Below are 17231 nucleotides of genomic sequence, written 5' to 3' on the forward strand. Positions count from 1 at the left end.
ACTCGGGGTATGTGACCGTGGATCCTGATGCCGGTAGAGCTCTGTTCTACTACTTTGCTGAGTCCCAAGACCCCTCGACCACGCCTCTCGTGTTATGGCTCAATGGAGGTTAGTAATTAGTATATATGCCACCATTTTAAAGATATGTTGTTTCTGCCAATGATTAAGTGAATGAATGTTGTTGGTGTAGGGACTGGACTGGTTGCTCATCTTTAGGGACCAACCAATATAGTTGGAACAATGGTTTGTTAGTTTATCACTTAGAATCTAACTTGTTTGTGTTTGGTTTATGTTAAAACAAGTATGGGTTTGTGGTGCAGTTGCAAATGTGATCTTCCTTGAATCGGGTACCCGCACCCGAACCAGATTGAACAATTAGCAATATTTATAAGGATTATGGTTATGATGCCTCTTGCGTCTATCAGCCATTCTTCTTTTCTGAAGGAAGGCTTCCTGCCTAATACCAAATTACCAATATTCTTGCCTAAAGCCTTTTCCCACTCTAGTTCATATACTCTTTCATCTACTAGAATATTTATTTTGTTAGCTCATCATCTGGTTTTGCTAAAATCTCTTCCCTTTCATTTATGTCAATTAAGGTATACACAAATGTTTATTTGTAGTCATCTTTAACGACAATTCTTGTTCCCCAGAATTTGAAGTAATTCAAAATATTTCCGTATGAAAGCTTAATGTTTTTAATGAAACAGAATAGAATGTGATGTTTTCTTGCTCTAAAAAACACAAACTATTAAAACATTCATATCTAAAAATCAATGAGCAAAATTTGTTAGTCAATCCTGTTTTGATATTACTGTATTTATATAAATAGATCCCTCTTTGTATATAATGTCATAATGTGAATACAAAGAGGATTTTAGAGTTGGCTGCCAAGTTTTCCCACATCGGTAGTAGAGTGAATGATGGTTTCAATTAGTCTTAAATAAAGTTTAGTTGAGTGAATAAATGAACAAAGGGTGTAACCTGAGTTTTATAGTTACAGGTTGAGCCTTTTTCTTACTTAACTATATTAAGTGTAAGTATATTTGAGTTGGGTAAAAATCGGGTATCGGGTCCTGATACCCGATTTTGCCCTAATTTTAATACCCGATCCTGACCCCGACCCTGAACCTGATTTTTCTGGGTATTGGTTTGGGTAATAAATTACCTGCTACCCGTTTCAACACCCCTAATTGGGAAGATGAATAGAGAGGGTCTTATGATTTTCTAGGGGGACATGCTCTCATATTCAGTGAAACACATCAAGCAATCTTGAAAAACTGTGATTTTAGTTTAAGTGGGACTACAGATGAGTGCTATGATTACTTATCTGAGGCTAAAGATGCAAGAGGCAATATCTTCCCTTATAACGTCTATGTTTCCTGGTGTTCATCCTACTCCTCTTCCTCGGCCGTCTCTTGAATGTAGTGATTCTTGTGTTGACAATCATGTTTTTTCATGTGTAGATATCATCAGGATTTTATCAGTGCTCTGATGAATATGTTAGAGTCATACCTAAACACCCCTAAAGTCAAAACAGCCCTTCATGCGACAGCGATCCCCGTGTATTGGACCGAATGCAGGTACTTATTAATTAGTACCTACTCTCTCACCACAGCATCTTGCAACATAGGTTCAATAATGTTGCATTTGTGCAGTTAGGATGTAGGAGAAGATTGGAATGACTCACCATTCACAGTGTTGCCTATCATCAAGGAGTTGATGGCTGATGGCCTTAAGAGTTTGGATATTTAGGTATGTATTCATATGATGTGTAGTGAAAGAAATGGATGATGATCTTGGTATGTGTGTGTGTGTGTGCAGTGGAGACACGGACAACGTGGTGCCAGTGACTGCTACGATGTATTCAATGGCGAAGATGGAGATACCGGTAAAGACTCCATGGTACCCTTGGTACATCCAAGAAGAGGTGGGAGGATACGTTGTGGAGTATGAAAATGTAACGTTCGTGACAATGAGAGGAGCCGGACACATGGTGCATAGTTACCAGCCAGAGCGTGCTCTAACCGTCTTCACTTCGTTCTTGGAGGGGAAGCTTCCTCCAACTCTGTCTTAGTCTCAGACATGATCAAATGTATTAGCACTACTAGAGTAAGAAGTGTTTCACATCTTATCCTTGATTCAATATGTATGCTATCTGTGATGAATAACAGTTATCAACACTACTCTTGATTGAAATCATACAAGAAAAATACTAGTACTATAAGTCTGTCCAAATATATCAAATATGGCAACAAATAATTGGTTTCATATATTTGAATAGTACTACCAAAACTATCAGCCATATATATACAGATAACTTTTTGCATTTTTCTTCATTTGTTCATGTGTAAGGTTAACTTTATTCCCCCAACTACAAATTTTTTTGCAACAACGATTTGAGGGTAACATAGCCCTTACTTATGAATTGGAAATTGGGGGAATGAGATTATGTAACCATTCATTTGTTATTTAAGCCGATGACTTGGATGTCAAGTAGACACACAAATATTGACATCGTCAGACATCTGGCGACAGAATGTACCAGATAAAACATTTTTGTTTCAATTACGTCAACTTGAATATTTTAGTATCAACGTGTAATAATGGTGAAACTTTTGTATGAATGGTGTAATTAAGCAGATGACTCGGATGTGACATAAGTAAAAATTGACATTGACGGAATATATATATGTATCAAAATGAGGCCATGAAACAATGATTATGACAACTCTTAACTTCTTATATCAAAATGAAACCATTAGTTAAATTAAGTTATGATAAAAATAAGATTTTGGATCAACTGTCACCCTTCACTAATTAAGGAGTACAACTATATATATTCCATGTTTGAACTGATTAATGAGTTTGAAGATAAATTTATTGAATCTTAGGGCGAATACAAATTGAACAAGAATCTTGAGCAACAAAATGGAGGGAAAGAAACAAAAGCAAAAAGGGCACACAAAACACAATTAATGATGCTTATTCTTTGTTACAAATAATTTATATTAGTGTGTTGGATCAATAGAAGGAGCGGATCAACGGCCACACTGCGAATTTCATAAGCCCAACTTTGCAGTGGATGCCGTCGCGCTGCCCGCATGCAAAGTAGTACGGCTGCCACCTCTTCAACACGAACAGGAAGCCGCCACCGCCGCCCTCATTCACATCCCCAATCTTCTTGGCTCTCCTCAGATCACAGTTTTGGAAACTCCGGAAATCGCGCAGCAGGTAAACACTGTGTGGGAATGTGGTGTCGTTCGGCGGGTCGTACTTGAACACTGCATATTCATATATAGGGGTACGTTAAAATAAAAACATTATTATATGCATGACAAAATAACTATGACATTTTATGCAATTGTAATAATCATTTTATTATGTGGTGTTGTTTGGCCGGTCGTACTTAAAGACTGTGTATTCATATATAGTTTCATCAGTCACATCGACAAAATGATGATCTTGACAGCTCTATAAATGAGTAGTTAATTTCTAACAAACAGAGAGAGATTAATATTGTAGTTATGTTAGGTAGCTAAGGTGTCTTTCAAGAAGAAGGGGGAATTCTTGATGGACCAGTCGGTGTAGTTGAAGCCGAAGCGCCAGTTTTGGGATCCGCCAACGACCAATGTGTTGGTCGCGTTTCTGGGTCTGTAGCCCCAGAAACCACCTGCGCCCCAGTTCTTGTTTGCATCGGCAATTCTCAACATCGATGTCGATACGAGAACAAGAACAAGAACAAGAACACTGCATTTTGCTGCCATTTTTTTCTTTTCTTTTGAGCTTATTATTGAAGGGTTGTTAGCTTAAGATAGAGTGTTTCTAAGGAGGGAGGGGTTTAGGGTTTATATACTACTCCACTTGTTATGTGTCGTTTTTTCTTCTTTAGTTGGTTGGTAAATTTGCATATCGGAGAATTATTATTATTATTATTATTATTATTATTATTATTAAGGTTCGGCGTGTTTATTTTTCTTGGAATTATTTTCCAAGTCATCCACTTAATGTCATGATTATTTTACATCGCGTTTTGCCGATTATGTCACTTAATTCCATTTTTTTTTACTTGTGTGGGTTGGTGTGTGTGTGTGTGTGTAAAAATTGATAAATGCAATTGGTCAGAAAAGATAGAGAAACTAGTGAAATTAAAATATACACCTGCTTTTTTCAGCATGAAGTTGAGTTGAGGTTTGATTCCTAGCCACGTGAATTGAGCAAACCATTGTCTACCTAATGTAGTTGTGAGGCCTCTTGCGATGAAGATGAGATTTGCCATGAGAGTTTTTCATTTGGTTGTTTTCTAGATTTAGATTTAGATTTACTTTCAATTATTTTAATTGTTTGTGTCAAATCTGACTAATTAATGGGTTGAATTTATTTGAATCCAACTAGAAGTTAGTTTGAATATAATTATAGTATTTGTTTAAGAGATTGAATTATCTTTTAGTTTCAATTAAGTAATATATAAGGTTTTATTGTTAGTTTGAATGGTTGTATTTGGACAATTTAATAAATGAGATTTAGAAAATTGAGTTTGTGTATCAATTGGTTTTATTTTTTTATATATTCAGTCATTCTTGATTCATTGGGATAAAAGATGGGTGCTATACCTATTAACAAGAGGATACTAGTGACAAAAAGACCGAGTTAATGTAATCAATGTAAACCCTTATAATTATCCTAGTCAAAATTAACATAGTACTTACTAGTAGTTTTCAACTACGCAAAAGTCAAAAATGAGGAAGAAATAATCCTTCAATTTTAGGTATTGTTGATATGAATTTGCAACTAGTGCGCTATCACCTGAAAATGGAAGGGAGACTGTTTTTTTTTCAAACTCATTTGCATTGGAATTCAACTTTATTACAAAAGCGTGTTTCAACAAAATCTCAATTGCTAGAACAGAGTGGAGTATTTTGTAATGGATTTTGTTTTATTAAACAGTCAAGACACAACCTACAAATTTGTTACTACCAAGCACATGAATTTAAACGAAAACACATGCCTCGTCACATTCATGTTATATTGAGTAAATAATTTCATTTATGGAGGAAAAGGTAAAAAGATAATAAAATAGGAGGACAGAATGTGTTGGTGCCGTGTATTTCTTTGCTGGGGAATATAATATTACACAAGAAAAATCACAAATTTTGGTCAAATTCTAATCTTTCTCACAATTTTAAAATCAGCAATAAAAATTATAAATTTTAGCATTCTTCTCAAGTTTCTCACGAGATTTAATCTGGGCGAAATTATGTCTGGTGTGGCATCCGAAAATTTTTTATGTGGATGACCGTCAATGAGTTTTGTTATTTTGTTCAACACAATTAGCATATAAATATGATCAATTTGAAACACATATATGCAATATCAACAACATATTACAAATAGGCAACATGGGAAATTTGAGAAAAAAGTTAATTTATCATCCAATTTTGAAATTGTAGAACTAACTATAATTTGACGAAATTTAAGATTTTTCCTATTATTTTCTTGATTGGAGCAATGTCACTATTTGATCAAATAACATTACTTTATTGAAATTCAAAGTGATGAATACAAACTCAACAACAACTCAAATCTATTGTTACAAATATTGCTTCATGAAATGAATAACAAAATCACACGAAAACAAACCAAAAAACAACAAAAGTATTCTCTTTAATTCAAATACGAATGAAAATAAGTAGTGTTTGTTCAATAGAACCAACGGATCAAGGGCCAGATTGTGAATTTCATGAGGCCATCTTTGCAGTGGATGCCGTCGTGCTCGCCGCATGCAAAATAGTAAGGCTGCCACCTCTTCAACACGAACTCGAAGCCATCGCCACCGCCTGCACTCAGGTCCCCGATCTTCCTAGCTCTTCTCAGATCACAGTTTTGGAAGCTCCGGTAATCCGGCAGCAGGTAAACACTGTGAGGAAATGTGGTGTCGTTTGGTGGATCGTACTTGAACACTGCACGTATATAATATCAAATTTTTAGCATGAGATTTAAGAAAGTGTCATTTACTTTTATAGTAATTTTTATTTTTTTAATAAAGAAATACTCAGCGGATGTATTTAACTTGTTGCTAATTAGTAGCGGATATTGATCCGTTACCAACTGCACCACTAATTATGGCGCGCTATTATGTTGCCAAAAATTAATGAATATCCGCTACTAATCCCAACAGACATGCCATTACTAATTCGTGACGGATTTTTATCTCCTTGTGAAATCCGCTAGTAATTGGCGAGATTTTTGTCGTGAATTAGTTAAGTGGAAACTGAATAAAGTTTATTACTAGCACTTAACAAAAAAAATATACAATGCACTTAACATGGGACAAAGGGAGTGTTACCTAAGGTGTCGTTTAAGAAGAAGGGGGCGTTATTGATGGCCCAACTAGTGTAGTTAAACCCGAAACGCCAGTTTTGATCTCCGCCTACCGTGAATTTCTTGGGGGCAGCCTCGGTTCCATTAGGGTGTGGCCTCTTGTTCCAGTTTCCAGCTACGGTGCTCCACTCTTTGTTTGCTGAAACAACATCTAATGTCAATGTTGTTGCAACCACAACGACAACAACCACAACAAGAAATGCACCTCCGTATTTAACACCCATTTCTTTAGAAGAACTCAAATATATAAAGTGAAGTGATCGATGAATGTTTGTAGGATTTATATGAGTTGTGGTATTTGATGGTGTTGGAAGGAAGGAGATTGGGTTTATATAGATATCGAGAGGCTTCATTTAGTTTGTAAGTCTCGTTGGTGGTTGGTAAAATTGCATTGTAAAGGTTATAAGTTGGTGTAAAAAGGATTTATTTTGTCTCCATATTTATTACTAAGTTATTTCCCACGTGAGTTTTTTATGATTTAAGCATGGCGTTTTCAGTCCGTGGGATGAAGACACGCATTAAAATTATTGTGTAAATACTCATGGGAGTATATGCATAGTACAATTGTAGCCACTTACGTGTGAATAGACTCTTTTACTTTTTATAAAATTGTAGAAAAAAAAAATCACATTCAAGCAAAAATCAAAGACATGCAATCGTGTGGTTGCTACTGCAAATTTGTATATAAAAAACCAAAGATTTTGAACAGAAGTTGAAAATGTTGACAATATAGTCAACTTATAGGTCAAAAGAATCGACTCCACCATTTTCGGTATTTTTATTCAGTACCTCAAATATGTCGAAAGTCATAAACTACTGTGTAATTTTTAATTAATTAATAAAAATGAAGTAATTTTAGCAAAGTGCGCTTTGCCTGAAAATGGAAAGTCGTCTATGTTTGGCAACTTGCGATTTGTATATCATTAATTTGGTGATGTTGTCATGACATCATTTAATAGCACGTTAAAACCTACACATTTTCTGTATTTCACTTTTTTTTGTTGGAGCTCAAGGAAAAAAAATGAAATGATAGCATTAAATCCCATATTTTTTTGTTACTATTATTTAGATAAGAAGTAGCCCCTCCTAGGAAAGATGTTCCTCTTTTTGGACCGCACGAAATTTTATGCAGCTTTATTTTGTACGTTAAGTGCAGAGAGTAAAGTAATAGAGGAAGAATAAAGTAGACTTAAAGGTGTTGCGTTTTAGTAATGAATCATCTCGGTTGGGACAAACCAAAAAGGAAAATAAGTCAATTTCGATGCGACGAAGGGAGTATAAGATGATAAATTTTTAGCCTAAAAAGGTTAGCAACTGAAAGATGAGAAAACATAGTGGAGTACAAAAAAGTTCGAAAATTCCATTAGTAATCTAGTACGAAAGTCTGAAAACTTTTCAATGGAAGTGCAAAATAAAGTACAGTAGATTGCAAGTTGCAACAATACAAAAAAAGCTTGCTGCCTTTAAGAATGGTCCAGGCATAATATAGTACTGTGGTGTCTACCAAAAAGGGGGTCTGGTTTCTCAAGTCTCATCTTCAAAATCTGTAAAAACTCGTAAACATAAGCGAACTTATTTTCATCTGTAGAAATTCAGGCACTGATTTATGAAAGAGAAAAAACGAATACCTACAGTCAGGTGCCGAAATCATCTGCAACTGTGTAGATCTTTCATGACAAGTTCAATACCTTTAGACCCCTTAGGTGACTCGAGAACAACAAAACAGGCCTGAACCAATCACCCTAAGTAACCAGATAGAAACAAAGTATTCAATCAACAGACGGATCGTTGAAATCTAGGCGTGGTTATAGAGATGCAAAAATTATGTTATGAAGTTCATACTCTATCACTATAGGAACATCTTGGAGTATGCTTTTTTCTCCTGATTGTGCCTATCTGCAACCTATTATTCCAGTAATAGCAAAATATTTAGCACACTGCACTAGCGTTGGTGACATTTCAGTGATAACAAAATCTCAAAGACATTTCAATGATTACAAAATCTCAAAGACAGGTCCTCACCTTCTTCTTTGCAGCAGCATACTCCTTTTTTATTGATCCTACAGCAAAAGCAGTAAAGATAGTCATGGAAAGATCATTAACATGCACAAACAAACACAAGTGAATCTGAGTGAGTAGAGAGAGGAGATTGGTTGCTAACCATCATTTGGTTCCAATTCCAATGCCTTCCTAAAGCTTTCTACTGCTGAATCGATATCATTGAGAGCCACATGTGCCTAGACAATTAAGGGGATGAGTATACAAATATAAGTATAATAAACGATGAGAAGCAGCGAGAATAATTATGCTGCAATGCCTGACGGGGGCAATCAATGACATAGCTTGGAAAAAGAAGAAATGAACGTGCACCAAAAAAAATAAGGAAATCATTTCAAAATACAAAGACCAGATTCCATATGATCTAAACAGGTTTCAAGTGAATCACTTGAAGGTGTGTGCAACAAAATTTAAGATGTAGGCACACTTCAACGAAAACCAGAGAAAAGTTCAACCTCTCACGAGTAAGTGAAAACTATCGTATATCAAAATCAACATTCGACTGACAAGGTACCACTACAATAAACTGATCTAGTTCATGCATTAGAAATGCAAATTTTGCTGAAACAAAAGAAGAGTCTAAGTCATGTATGATATTGCAATCTGTATTCATGCTGTATTTTCACTACTATCAACTCATTCTCAGGTATTTCCCTTCCAAAACCTATGTTTATGCACAAGTTATGCCAGAAGCAGTTTTAAATCCTTTTGTCAGCATCTTAAGCATAATGCACAACATCACCAAAAAACTACAAAAAATGATCATAAGTCATGCTGACCTTGGTCGTATCGGGTTGGGTCATTACTTTTTACAAGGGGTAAGGGCTGAGGCTCATTGTCAATTGACTGAAAGACAAACATCATAAAAGGTAACAGGACACTCACATAATGAGTTGTCTTTTAAGAATAAAATTACAATATTAGACGTTCCAAATTGAAATGTGAGGTGGCCAATCAAGTTAAGGTACAATGTCCATTTAATATGATAACAACCAAGTCAACTATCACAGGACACTTGAGAAAAAAAAAATTCTAATGCATCAGAGGTGTTTACGATTGATGGAGTACCAACCTGGCCCTGCCGGAACAATGCCTTAGCATTGTCTCCACCATCACGCATTGCAAAATCTGTGTCCAAAAGTGCTCCCTTCAAGTCTCCTAGTTTTAGTTTACATGCCTAGAGAAAGACAATTGTAAGTAAGGAGCAATAGAAAACTCTATCAAATGATAATTCAGAAATACTAACATATAGTCAAATATAGTGTGCCATAATTTCCAAATTGGACAAAATGTTTACTGAATGATGATTTAAATTTTGAACTAATTCAAGCAAGCTAGTAAAGTAATTGCTGCTAAGCTAAACGCTTGAAACCAATACATGTTGAACTGGTAACTGATAGCCTATTCAAAAAAATATCTTGCTACACATAATGAGTATGTGCATGCATGAGTGCCAGTGCACGCACATGAAAAACTCATGGGAAAATGTTGAGCATTAACATTTCTATATGACCTTGTTACATCTAGTAGTTGTCAAAAACTCCACTTGTAATCTGGTGTGCCATTAAAAATGATGCAAATAAAGGATATGAACCACCCAATGCACATGGGTGAATAGGAACATGCAATAACTCACTCAAGGCAAACAGCATATGCAGAACAGTAGGATGCAGAACTAAGTGGCATTAATCATAAAAATCCATCATCATATTGCTTGAAGTCTTGAATAGTTTCCCCTCTACATGTGGGTAAAGTAACTCAGGACTTAAGTTGCAAGTACTCACTTGAGTTCAGTCAAAGCTTTCCTGTTAATTAAAAATTGTAACGAAGTGATGGCAATAAAAAAAGGGAACTCACAGAACTATTGGTGAATATCTGTCCCTTCAGCTTTCTCAAAATTTGGCTCTTATCTGTCTCAAAAAAAGGAACAAGAATGAAATCATCCCTAAAAAGAGAAGAAAGTATAAAATGAAGATGCTACTTTTAAATGGAAAAGATGAGAATATTCTGACCACCTTGATCAATCTCTTCCTTTTCCCAGGACACATCCAAATAGCGGAGAGCCTTACGGTACTTCCGAAGAGCCATCTTGTAGTCTTGCTTCTACAAACACCACATATAAAACTATAAAATGACAATTCAATAGGAGCGATAACATAACAGGGTAAAGTATTCTTATCAATTACTGATTCAGTTACTCTTCACCTTAAAATGCTCATTTCCATATCCTTTTATCGATTCAACAGCTGTCACCCACCAGGATAGGTCACTAGAATTCTCATCAAGGTCAGTAGGCCAGTCAGGAAACAAATCACCATCATTGAAGAAATTTGCTGTGCCATCATCAGCTCCCTCTGGAATTTCTCCACAATCAGATATAACAACATCAACTGTGGGACAATCATTTTCACCAATAGGGGCGTGCTCAACAGAACGAACAGCTCCCAAGCCTTTGATGACCTTCCCAAACACAACATGCTTTCCATCCAGATGCGATGTCCGAGTTGTGGTGATGAAAAACTGGGAACCATTAGTATTGGGCCCAGCATTGGCCATGGACAACATACCCTTCCTTTCATGTTTTAGTTCAAAATTCTCATCTTCAAACTTAAGCCCGTAAATGGATTCCCCACCAGTCCCGTCCCCAGCAGATATATCGCCACCTTGTACCATAAAACTTTTAATGACACGATGAAAACGCGATCCCTAAAATGAACCAAAAACAATCATAAGAAACTATCACAGAATTAACCAATTGCTTAATCCAATCACAAACGCCTTAATCTCTTCTGCACAGATTGCAAACCTAAAATAAAATAAATCAAAACAAACCCAGTCAAAAATCCATGAAACAGAGGCAGCAATTAACCTTAAACAACCATCATTCCTTCCACATTCCATGTCCTACAACAACTCTAAAGTAGAAATTCATACAAACGAGACATCGGTCCCAATCCAATCATTTCCACCGAAACAAAATTTCATCACAAAACGAAAAAAAATCATTCAAACAGTCAGTTACGCGACACTTCCACCAAACAAAAATTCCAAATGATCTATGAATTTTATTTTATTTTTAAAACATTCAAAAACTTATGTGTGGGAAAAACACGAGAAATGGAGAGGTAGAAACCTTGTAATGCAGGGGAACGCCGGTGTTGGGGGCAATGCCCTTCTCTCCAGTACAAAGAGCTCTGAAATTCTCAGCGGTTTTGGGGACTACATCATTGTAGAGTTCGACGATGATCCTCCCTTCCAGCTCATCTCCGATGGTAATGTCCAAAAAACAGCGAGGCCTGCCACCCATGGTTGCTCTTCTTCTTCACTCACAGTGTACGTTGACCGTGTGTCGTTTCAGTGTATATACATGTGTGTATATGTATAGGCGAGCAGAAGAAGAATCTGGAAGAGTCAAATTGATTAAACCCTAAGTCTGTTTCTTTACTATTCAATCAAACAAGTGCCTCTAGCTAACCTGCGCCGCATGTATAAAGTTATTTAATTAATTTTCGGCCCTAGTAATTTTCAGTTAATAGTTTTAAATTGCTAATAAGAAAATTAGGTCGGATGATTAGAAAGTGAGCAGGATCACGTTTAATAAGAAACCAGATACTTTATTTTCTTTTTTTTTATTTCTTCCAAAAGTATATGTAAATGGAAATTACTTAAGTGTATCTTAATTAATTAATTAGTGTCAGTGACTCAGCATATTCGTTATAGTAGTGTATCCTTTTATATAAGAGTGATGATAAACAACCAAATTTTGTACAACCAAAATGAGATTATATTAGTAATTTTGATGTATTAATTATATATTAAAATAATAAATGTAGTTAGTGGATAAGTTAAGAAGACTTTATTAGTCTTTGGCGTCATTTTTATATTTGAATTATCTCTCTATTGTTTTTCAAATTTAAATTAAAGTACGCATTAGTTATATTTTATGTTCCAAAAAAGTAAAAAAATTATACACAAATTATTAATATATGACCATAATATTATGCATGTTTCATGTACTATATATGTGTTCATATATTTTAATTAAATGCATAAATACATTAATTTTTTTTCTTAAATAAACTAGTTTTTGATTGGTCACGTAGATTTATTGTTCTATAATCAATTTTGCTTTAGGACAAATCAGTAAAGTCTGATAATTCATTGGAGGTGAAGAAATATTGGATATTTGGACCCATAATTTTGAGGATACATTAAAATATTGGATTTATCACGTTGGAGGAAGCGTATAGCGTAGATTTATCCAAGGCTGTCGTCGTGTTCTTGAGTATTGATTTGATTTGTTAAGAAATAAGTATTGCATTGGAACAATAGCCAGATGTTGTAGCCTAGTTTGCAGACTTCCCCCCTACAAAATCCAAACTTTCTTGTTAAAGACTCTATCTCTATCCACAGTTAAAAGTCTCAATTATTATTTGTACATATTTTAAGAAATAGTATAAAAAACTAATGAAATAATATTAGTTTTAAATGAAATATAAATGAGACGAGTTAACAGGATATAAGACTATTACCATTTATAATACTCCTAATAATGAACCGAGGCTCTATTCACGAATAGACTAAAATGGAAAAATAAGACCCCTAATCACGGACATAGAGAAGTAATAGCCAATAGAGAAAAAGGTGAAAAGAGAAAACAAAAATGGCTAAACAAAAACAAAAAATATTTAAATGTTTCGGGATTTAAATCCTGATGTCTCAAGCAAATGGAACGTTTTCTTCTAATTGGCTATGACGCTATGTTGTGTTGTTTTTATGTGTATGGTCTTCACATCTACTTGTAATTTAATTTATTGGAAAATAAAAATATATAGTATATATATGTGTGGAAAAAAAAGAAAAAGGAGATCCTAATATGAAAAATTCAATTTGAATCAAATCATTCAAGTAGAAGGAGGCAAGGAGCTAATAATACGGAAAGAAAAGTTGTAGAATGACCAATTCATCGAAACACAAAATCAAAATATAAGGATCTTTAAATGTGTTTCGCCTAAATCAAACAAGCTCACTAATTGTGGAGTATCTTTTTCTAATACTGAAATACTATATAAATGGACCTAATTTCATTTTACATAATCTCAAATTTATCTAATCATTATTTTTTTCAAAACTAATACCGAATATAAATAATCCACATAATGAAACATATATCCACTGAACAAAAAAATGTATAAACTAATAAATACAAATATGATAAGTAGTAAAGTATTAAGTGTATAAAACATAAGGTGGTCTTCTCCATGCAAAATCTAACCATCTATTTGAATGAAAAAAGCAAACAAACACTACATTCTTTGCCTGAAAAGGGATCAAGCTTGGTCCTAGCCATAATGAATTGAAATCCCGTGATTCAAACTTGGATGGCAAGCCGCTTTCCCCGCCCCATGGTGAAACCTCGAGTCCCATCAGGCATCCTCGGCCCCTTCGCCGGGAAGTTATTGCCAAAGTGCGACGACGTTGCAGGCAGACTACGCGTCGCCTGCAGCTGCGGCTGCTTCCCCTTTCCTCTGTTTTTAGACCAGCTCCTCTTCAGCGTTGCTCCATTCTCATCTGCCTGTACGAGTAACAATAAAAAAGTAAAGTAATTGAGAGAATAAAGTTTTTTAAAAAAAAGGAAGATGTACCTCAGTTTCTGAGTTGCTTAGGCGGGAGGACGAGTCTTCGTCTTCAAAAGAGACGTCGAATTCTGACTTGCGGCACTTGAGCACAGACTTAGGCTGCAGATCAATAAACATAAATTGTCATGAATGTGAAATATGGGTGATGAATTAGGCGGACACACCGAGCGCTTGAGCATGACCCTAACTCGCATCCCCTTTCTCCAGTTCCTTTCGTCGTTGAGCTTCTCTGCCTGAGGAATTTTTTTCATTCCATCAGTTAGCAGATATAATTAAAACTACATTAATCCTCCCACACAATACCTACTGCTCTCTCCGCTGTCTCTGAGTTCTCATACTCCACCAGCGCGTGAAGCTACACCATCACAAACAAGGAGATAAGCTAAGAAAGATGATTGATGGGCTCACAATCTTTGGCTGCTTTTACCTTGTTGCTGATAACTATATCTCCCTTTGAAGACCACGACGAACTGTGCTCCTGTGGTTGGCATATGCGGATCGACTTTATACTGCATGCATATACATACATTACTAAGCATTCTATTCATGGTCAATCAATCAAGCAAACACAGAGATTAATTAAGCCTCCTACTTTCCGACCACATTGAACATTTTCTCGATTTTCTGATGAGAGTGATCGTCAGGGAGGTTTTCAGCAATGACAGTTCGCAGCTGCAGCTCCTCTTTCTCTTTCTCCGTGAACGGATGCTTTCGTTTCACCTTCTTCGCATCACTGCTCACGATCTACATACATAACCAACACATCAACAAACAAACCAACCCACCCATTTCCATTTCCTCATTACCAGTTTCGTTGAGAAACGGATAGCCTGCGCCACCATCTGGTTGTTCACGTTCAACGATTTCAGCTTCTTCAGCGTCGACACAAAATTTATAGGCACTGTCGATTCGATACAATCAAACTGCATGGAAACATAATATCGATTCTATAGATTTAATTTCGAAAAATCTCACCGTAGCCTTCCGGATCCTTATTCACGTGTTTAACCAGGGTTTCATTCGCGAGCATGCTCATGTCGCTGAACATGTATTCCGCCTGATCAACACAATCAAATCAATTTTTTTTTCAATCAAAAAAAAAATTAGTGAAGAGATAGACATACTTGTTTGATGATCTTCTGCTTGAGCTCCTCGGAAAGAACGGCTTCTTTAGGGTGGTGGTGCGGAGAAATGTGGGCGGAGGCGGCGGCTTTGCCGTTAGGTCGAGGCTGAACCGCCAACGGGATAGCCATTTCCGGATCGGAGACGTAAATCCAGCTGCCCGTGCCACCGTCCATAGACGGGAAGCACGGGTAGAAGTAGCCGGTTATGGGTGCGGCCGGGGCGGGGACGAACTCTGGCGCCTCCACGTTGAATTTGAACGACCCACTGCCACCGCCGCCGCTGCTGCTGCTCCGCCGCTCGGAGTCTTCTTTCTCTCGAGCATACTCATGTTCATTCATTTGCGCCATTTTGTTTGGAACCTTTTTTTGGTTTGTTAGATGGGAATGAAAAATATAAAGGGAAAAATAAAAATAAATGAATTACTCCTATTTTGTTACCACTTGTTAATGCAGAGTATGAGAGGTTGGAATTTGTGGGGAAAATTTGTTGTTTTCTCCTGATTTTTAGTTTTGACCCAAATTATTTGTTATGTTTTGGAAGTTCGTGGTATTTATTATTCTTATATATTTTTAATTTATTTAGAGATAATAGTGGCGTTGGAATAGAACAAAGCAAATACCCAAAATTTCGCAAACTCTAGAAGGAGTACTTTTGTTTCGTGGCTTATATCACATTATAAAGGGTAAGAGTAATGGGCTTGCCCAAAACAAAGCCCATCGATGAAGCCAAGATTCCTTCAGTTTTGGCCTTTTTGGAAAAAAAATTCTTTTTACCAAAATAAAAATATGTTGAAGACTACAAATAGACATCATCGCAGAGATAATTGAGAAATCTTATTCTTTCATTATTTAATTTTCAGATTTTTGAAAAAATTGCGATTAACCAGAATTTGACCATTTGTTGTGATTCATTTAGTAATTTGCCCTATAATTTAAAGTGGGAGATGCATTATTTAAATTTGGGGATATACATAGTGACAAAGTAGTTTGAATTGGGGATATTATTTGTAAGGGCATCAATTGCAAGCCAATAATAGGTAAACATTTGCTACGAATATTATGAACATGATATGGGCACGTTGGATGCAAGTCATATGCATCATAGTGTATCAGATTCTCTTTTCCAACAATACAATGTTCAGTTTTGGGAATTCGCTTATTTTTAAAATGGAATCTAATCAAATAGGGGACAAGATTTGGAAAAGCAACAAAAATGAGTTGAAATAAATAAACAAGGACCCTTGAGAACTATGAAAAGCAAAATTAGGTGATTCCACCCTTTTCAACTAAAAAACTATTCACCTAGCAATTTTCTTGGCCAAATATTTAATGGATATCTAAATTGTCTCAGTCATTATATCTGCCCCCAAGATTCTCCCTCTATTATTTTTGTATATGAAACTAATATCTTTCTAGCCATTGACGTAAAAGTGGTATGTATTAATATATGTACTATATAGATTACAGTCATTAGGATAATTTTGTTTTTTGGCCATGCTTAAATAAAATATTTTTAGGACAGCTTAATTTCAAGTGATTGTTTATTCTTTTTAGATATGCCTATTTTTTAACAAGTACCGTTATTTTACCGATTCACTAATTTGGTCAAAGTAAATTATTCCCTCAAAGTCTAACACGCCACTAATTTCATTGAATGTCGTAGTTATCTAGTAAAAATATTCACTTACACGTCATTAAGCTAATACCATATCTCAATCAACAACTTACTTCCATATTTACTTTTGTCCATTTTGAATAAGTAGACCACGCACTTACACCCATATTCTCCTATGAAACTACTGTACTCTTTTCTTCCCAAAAAAATATGTTACACGTTTGGGAAGATACAAAATTTTAGAAGATTTTGTTTTTATATATTAAGTAAAGAGAGAGATAATTTTTATATTATTAAAATTTTAGAAGATTTTGTTTTTATATATTAAGTAAAGAGAGAGATAATTTTTATATTATTAAAATTTTAGAAGATTTTGTTTTTATGTATTAAATGGAGAGAGAATATAATTTTTAT

The 17231-nt window shown here is 35.4% G+C and overlaps 4 protein-coding genes across 5 annotated transcripts; all 4 read right to left on the reverse strand.

The window, feature by feature from the left end:
- Positions 1 to 2869: 2869 nt before the first annotated feature.
- Positions 2870 to 3802, reverse strand: LOC121744211. Its single transcript, XM_042137690.1, has 2 exons — positions 3580 to 3802; positions 2870 to 3284 (listed from the first exon to the last, which is right to left on the reverse strand). Exons 1-2 carry the CDS (start codon positions 3695 to 3697, stop codon positions 3025 to 3027), a joined length of 378 nt encoding a protein of 125 aa, XP_041993624.1. The 5' UTR covers positions 3698 to 3802; the 3' UTR covers positions 2870 to 3024.
- Positions 3803 to 5530: 1728 nt separating this feature from the next.
- Positions 5531 to 6664, reverse strand: LOC121744131. Its single transcript, XM_042137572.1, has 2 exons — positions 6347 to 6664; positions 5531 to 5960 (listed from the first exon to the last, which is right to left on the reverse strand). The coding sequence occupies exons 1-2, from the start codon at positions 6603 to 6605 to the stop codon at positions 5701 to 5703; spliced, it is 519 nt and encodes a 172-aa protein (XP_041993506.1). The 5' UTR covers positions 6606 to 6664; the 3' UTR covers positions 5531 to 5700.
- A 1052-nt stretch (positions 6665 to 7716) lies between these two features.
- On the reverse strand, positions 7717 to 11874 carry LOC121745318 (peptidyl-prolyl cis-trans isomerase CYP40-like). 2 transcript variants are annotated; one of them, XM_042139173.1, is made up of 10 exons: positions 11573 to 11874; positions 10645 to 11145; positions 10455 to 10542; positions 10297 to 10349; positions 9512 to 9616; positions 8543 to 8618; positions 8404 to 8441; positions 8224 to 8284; positions 8014 to 8123; positions 7717 to 7925 (listed from the first exon to the last, which is right to left on the reverse strand). In XM_042139173.1, exons 1-8 carry the CDS (start codon positions 11744 to 11746, stop codon positions 8231 to 8233), a joined length of 1089 nt encoding a protein of 362 aa, XP_041995107.1. In that variant the 5' UTR covers positions 11747 to 11874; the 3' UTR covers positions 7717 to 7925; positions 8014 to 8123; positions 8224 to 8230. The 2 variants fall into 2 exon arrangements, with proteins under 2 accessions (XP_041995107.1, XP_041995106.1); XM_042139172.1 differs by having other exon boundaries at positions 8010 to 8123.
- A 1935-nt stretch (positions 11875 to 13809) lies between these two features.
- On the reverse strand, positions 13810 to 15550 carry LOC121744185 (la-related protein 6C-like). Its single transcript, XM_042137639.1, has 9 exons — positions 15203 to 15550; positions 15054 to 15135; positions 14885 to 14979; positions 14671 to 14822; positions 14506 to 14587; positions 14386 to 14433; positions 14243 to 14311; positions 14085 to 14177; positions 13810 to 14014 (listed from the first exon to the last, which is right to left on the reverse strand). Exons 1-9 carry the CDS (start codon positions 15548 to 15550, stop codon positions 13811 to 13813), a joined length of 1173 nt encoding a protein of 390 aa, XP_041993573.1. The 3' UTR covers position 13810.
- Positions 15551 to 17231: the final 1681 nt, after the last annotated feature.

This window comes from Salvia splendens, chromosome 8, assembly GCF_004379255.2.
Source record: "Salvia splendens isolate huo1 chromosome 8, SspV2, whole genome shotgun sequence".
Classification (NCBI taxonomy): Eukaryota; Viridiplantae; Streptophyta; class Magnoliopsida; order Lamiales; family Lamiaceae; genus Salvia; species Salvia splendens.

Excerpts from the sequence above, each read along its gene's own strand:
- LOC121744185 (XM_042137639.1), bottom strand. The coding sequence starts at position 15,550 with ATGGCGCAAATGAATGAACATGAGTATGCTCGAGAGAAAGAAGACTCC. Across the intron at positions 15,136-15,202 it reads AGCAGAAGATCATCAAACAA|GCGGAATACATGTTCAGCGA; the intron begins GTATGTCTATCT and ends TGTGTTGATCAG. Across the intron at positions 14,312-14,385 it reads CAGAGACAGCGGAGAGAGCA|GCAGAGAAGCTCAACGACGA; the intron begins GTAGGTATTGTG and ends AAAATTCCTCAG.
- LOC121745318 (XM_042139173.1), bottom strand. The coding sequence starts at position 11,746 with ATGGGTGGCAGGCCTCGCTGTTTTTTGGACATTACCATCGGAGATGAG. Across the intron at positions 11,146-11,572 it reads GCGTTCCCCTGCATTACAAG|GGATCGCGTTTTCATCGTGT; the intron begins GTTTCTACCTCT and ends GGTTCATTTTAG. Across the intron at positions 10,543-10,644 it reads ATGGAAATGAGCATTTTAAG|AAGCAAGACTACAAGATGGC; the intron begins GTGAAGAGTAAC and ends TGGTGTTTGTAG.
- LOC121744211 (XM_042137690.1), bottom strand. The coding sequence starts at position 3,697 with ATGCAAACAAGAACTGGGGCGCAGGTGGTTTCTGGGGCTACAGACCCA. Across the intron at positions 3,285-3,579 it reads GGCTTCAACTACACCGACTG|TGTTCAAGTACGACCCGCCG; the intron begins GTCCATCAAGAA and ends ATGAATATGCAG.
- LOC121744131 (XM_042137572.1), bottom strand. The coding sequence starts at position 6,605 with ATGGGTGTTAAATACGGAGGTGCATTTCTTGTTGTGGTTGTTGTCGTT. Across the intron at positions 5,961-6,346 it reads CTTCTTAAACGACACCTTAG|TGTTCAAGTACGATCCACCA; the intron begins GTAACACTCCCT and ends ATATACGTGCAG.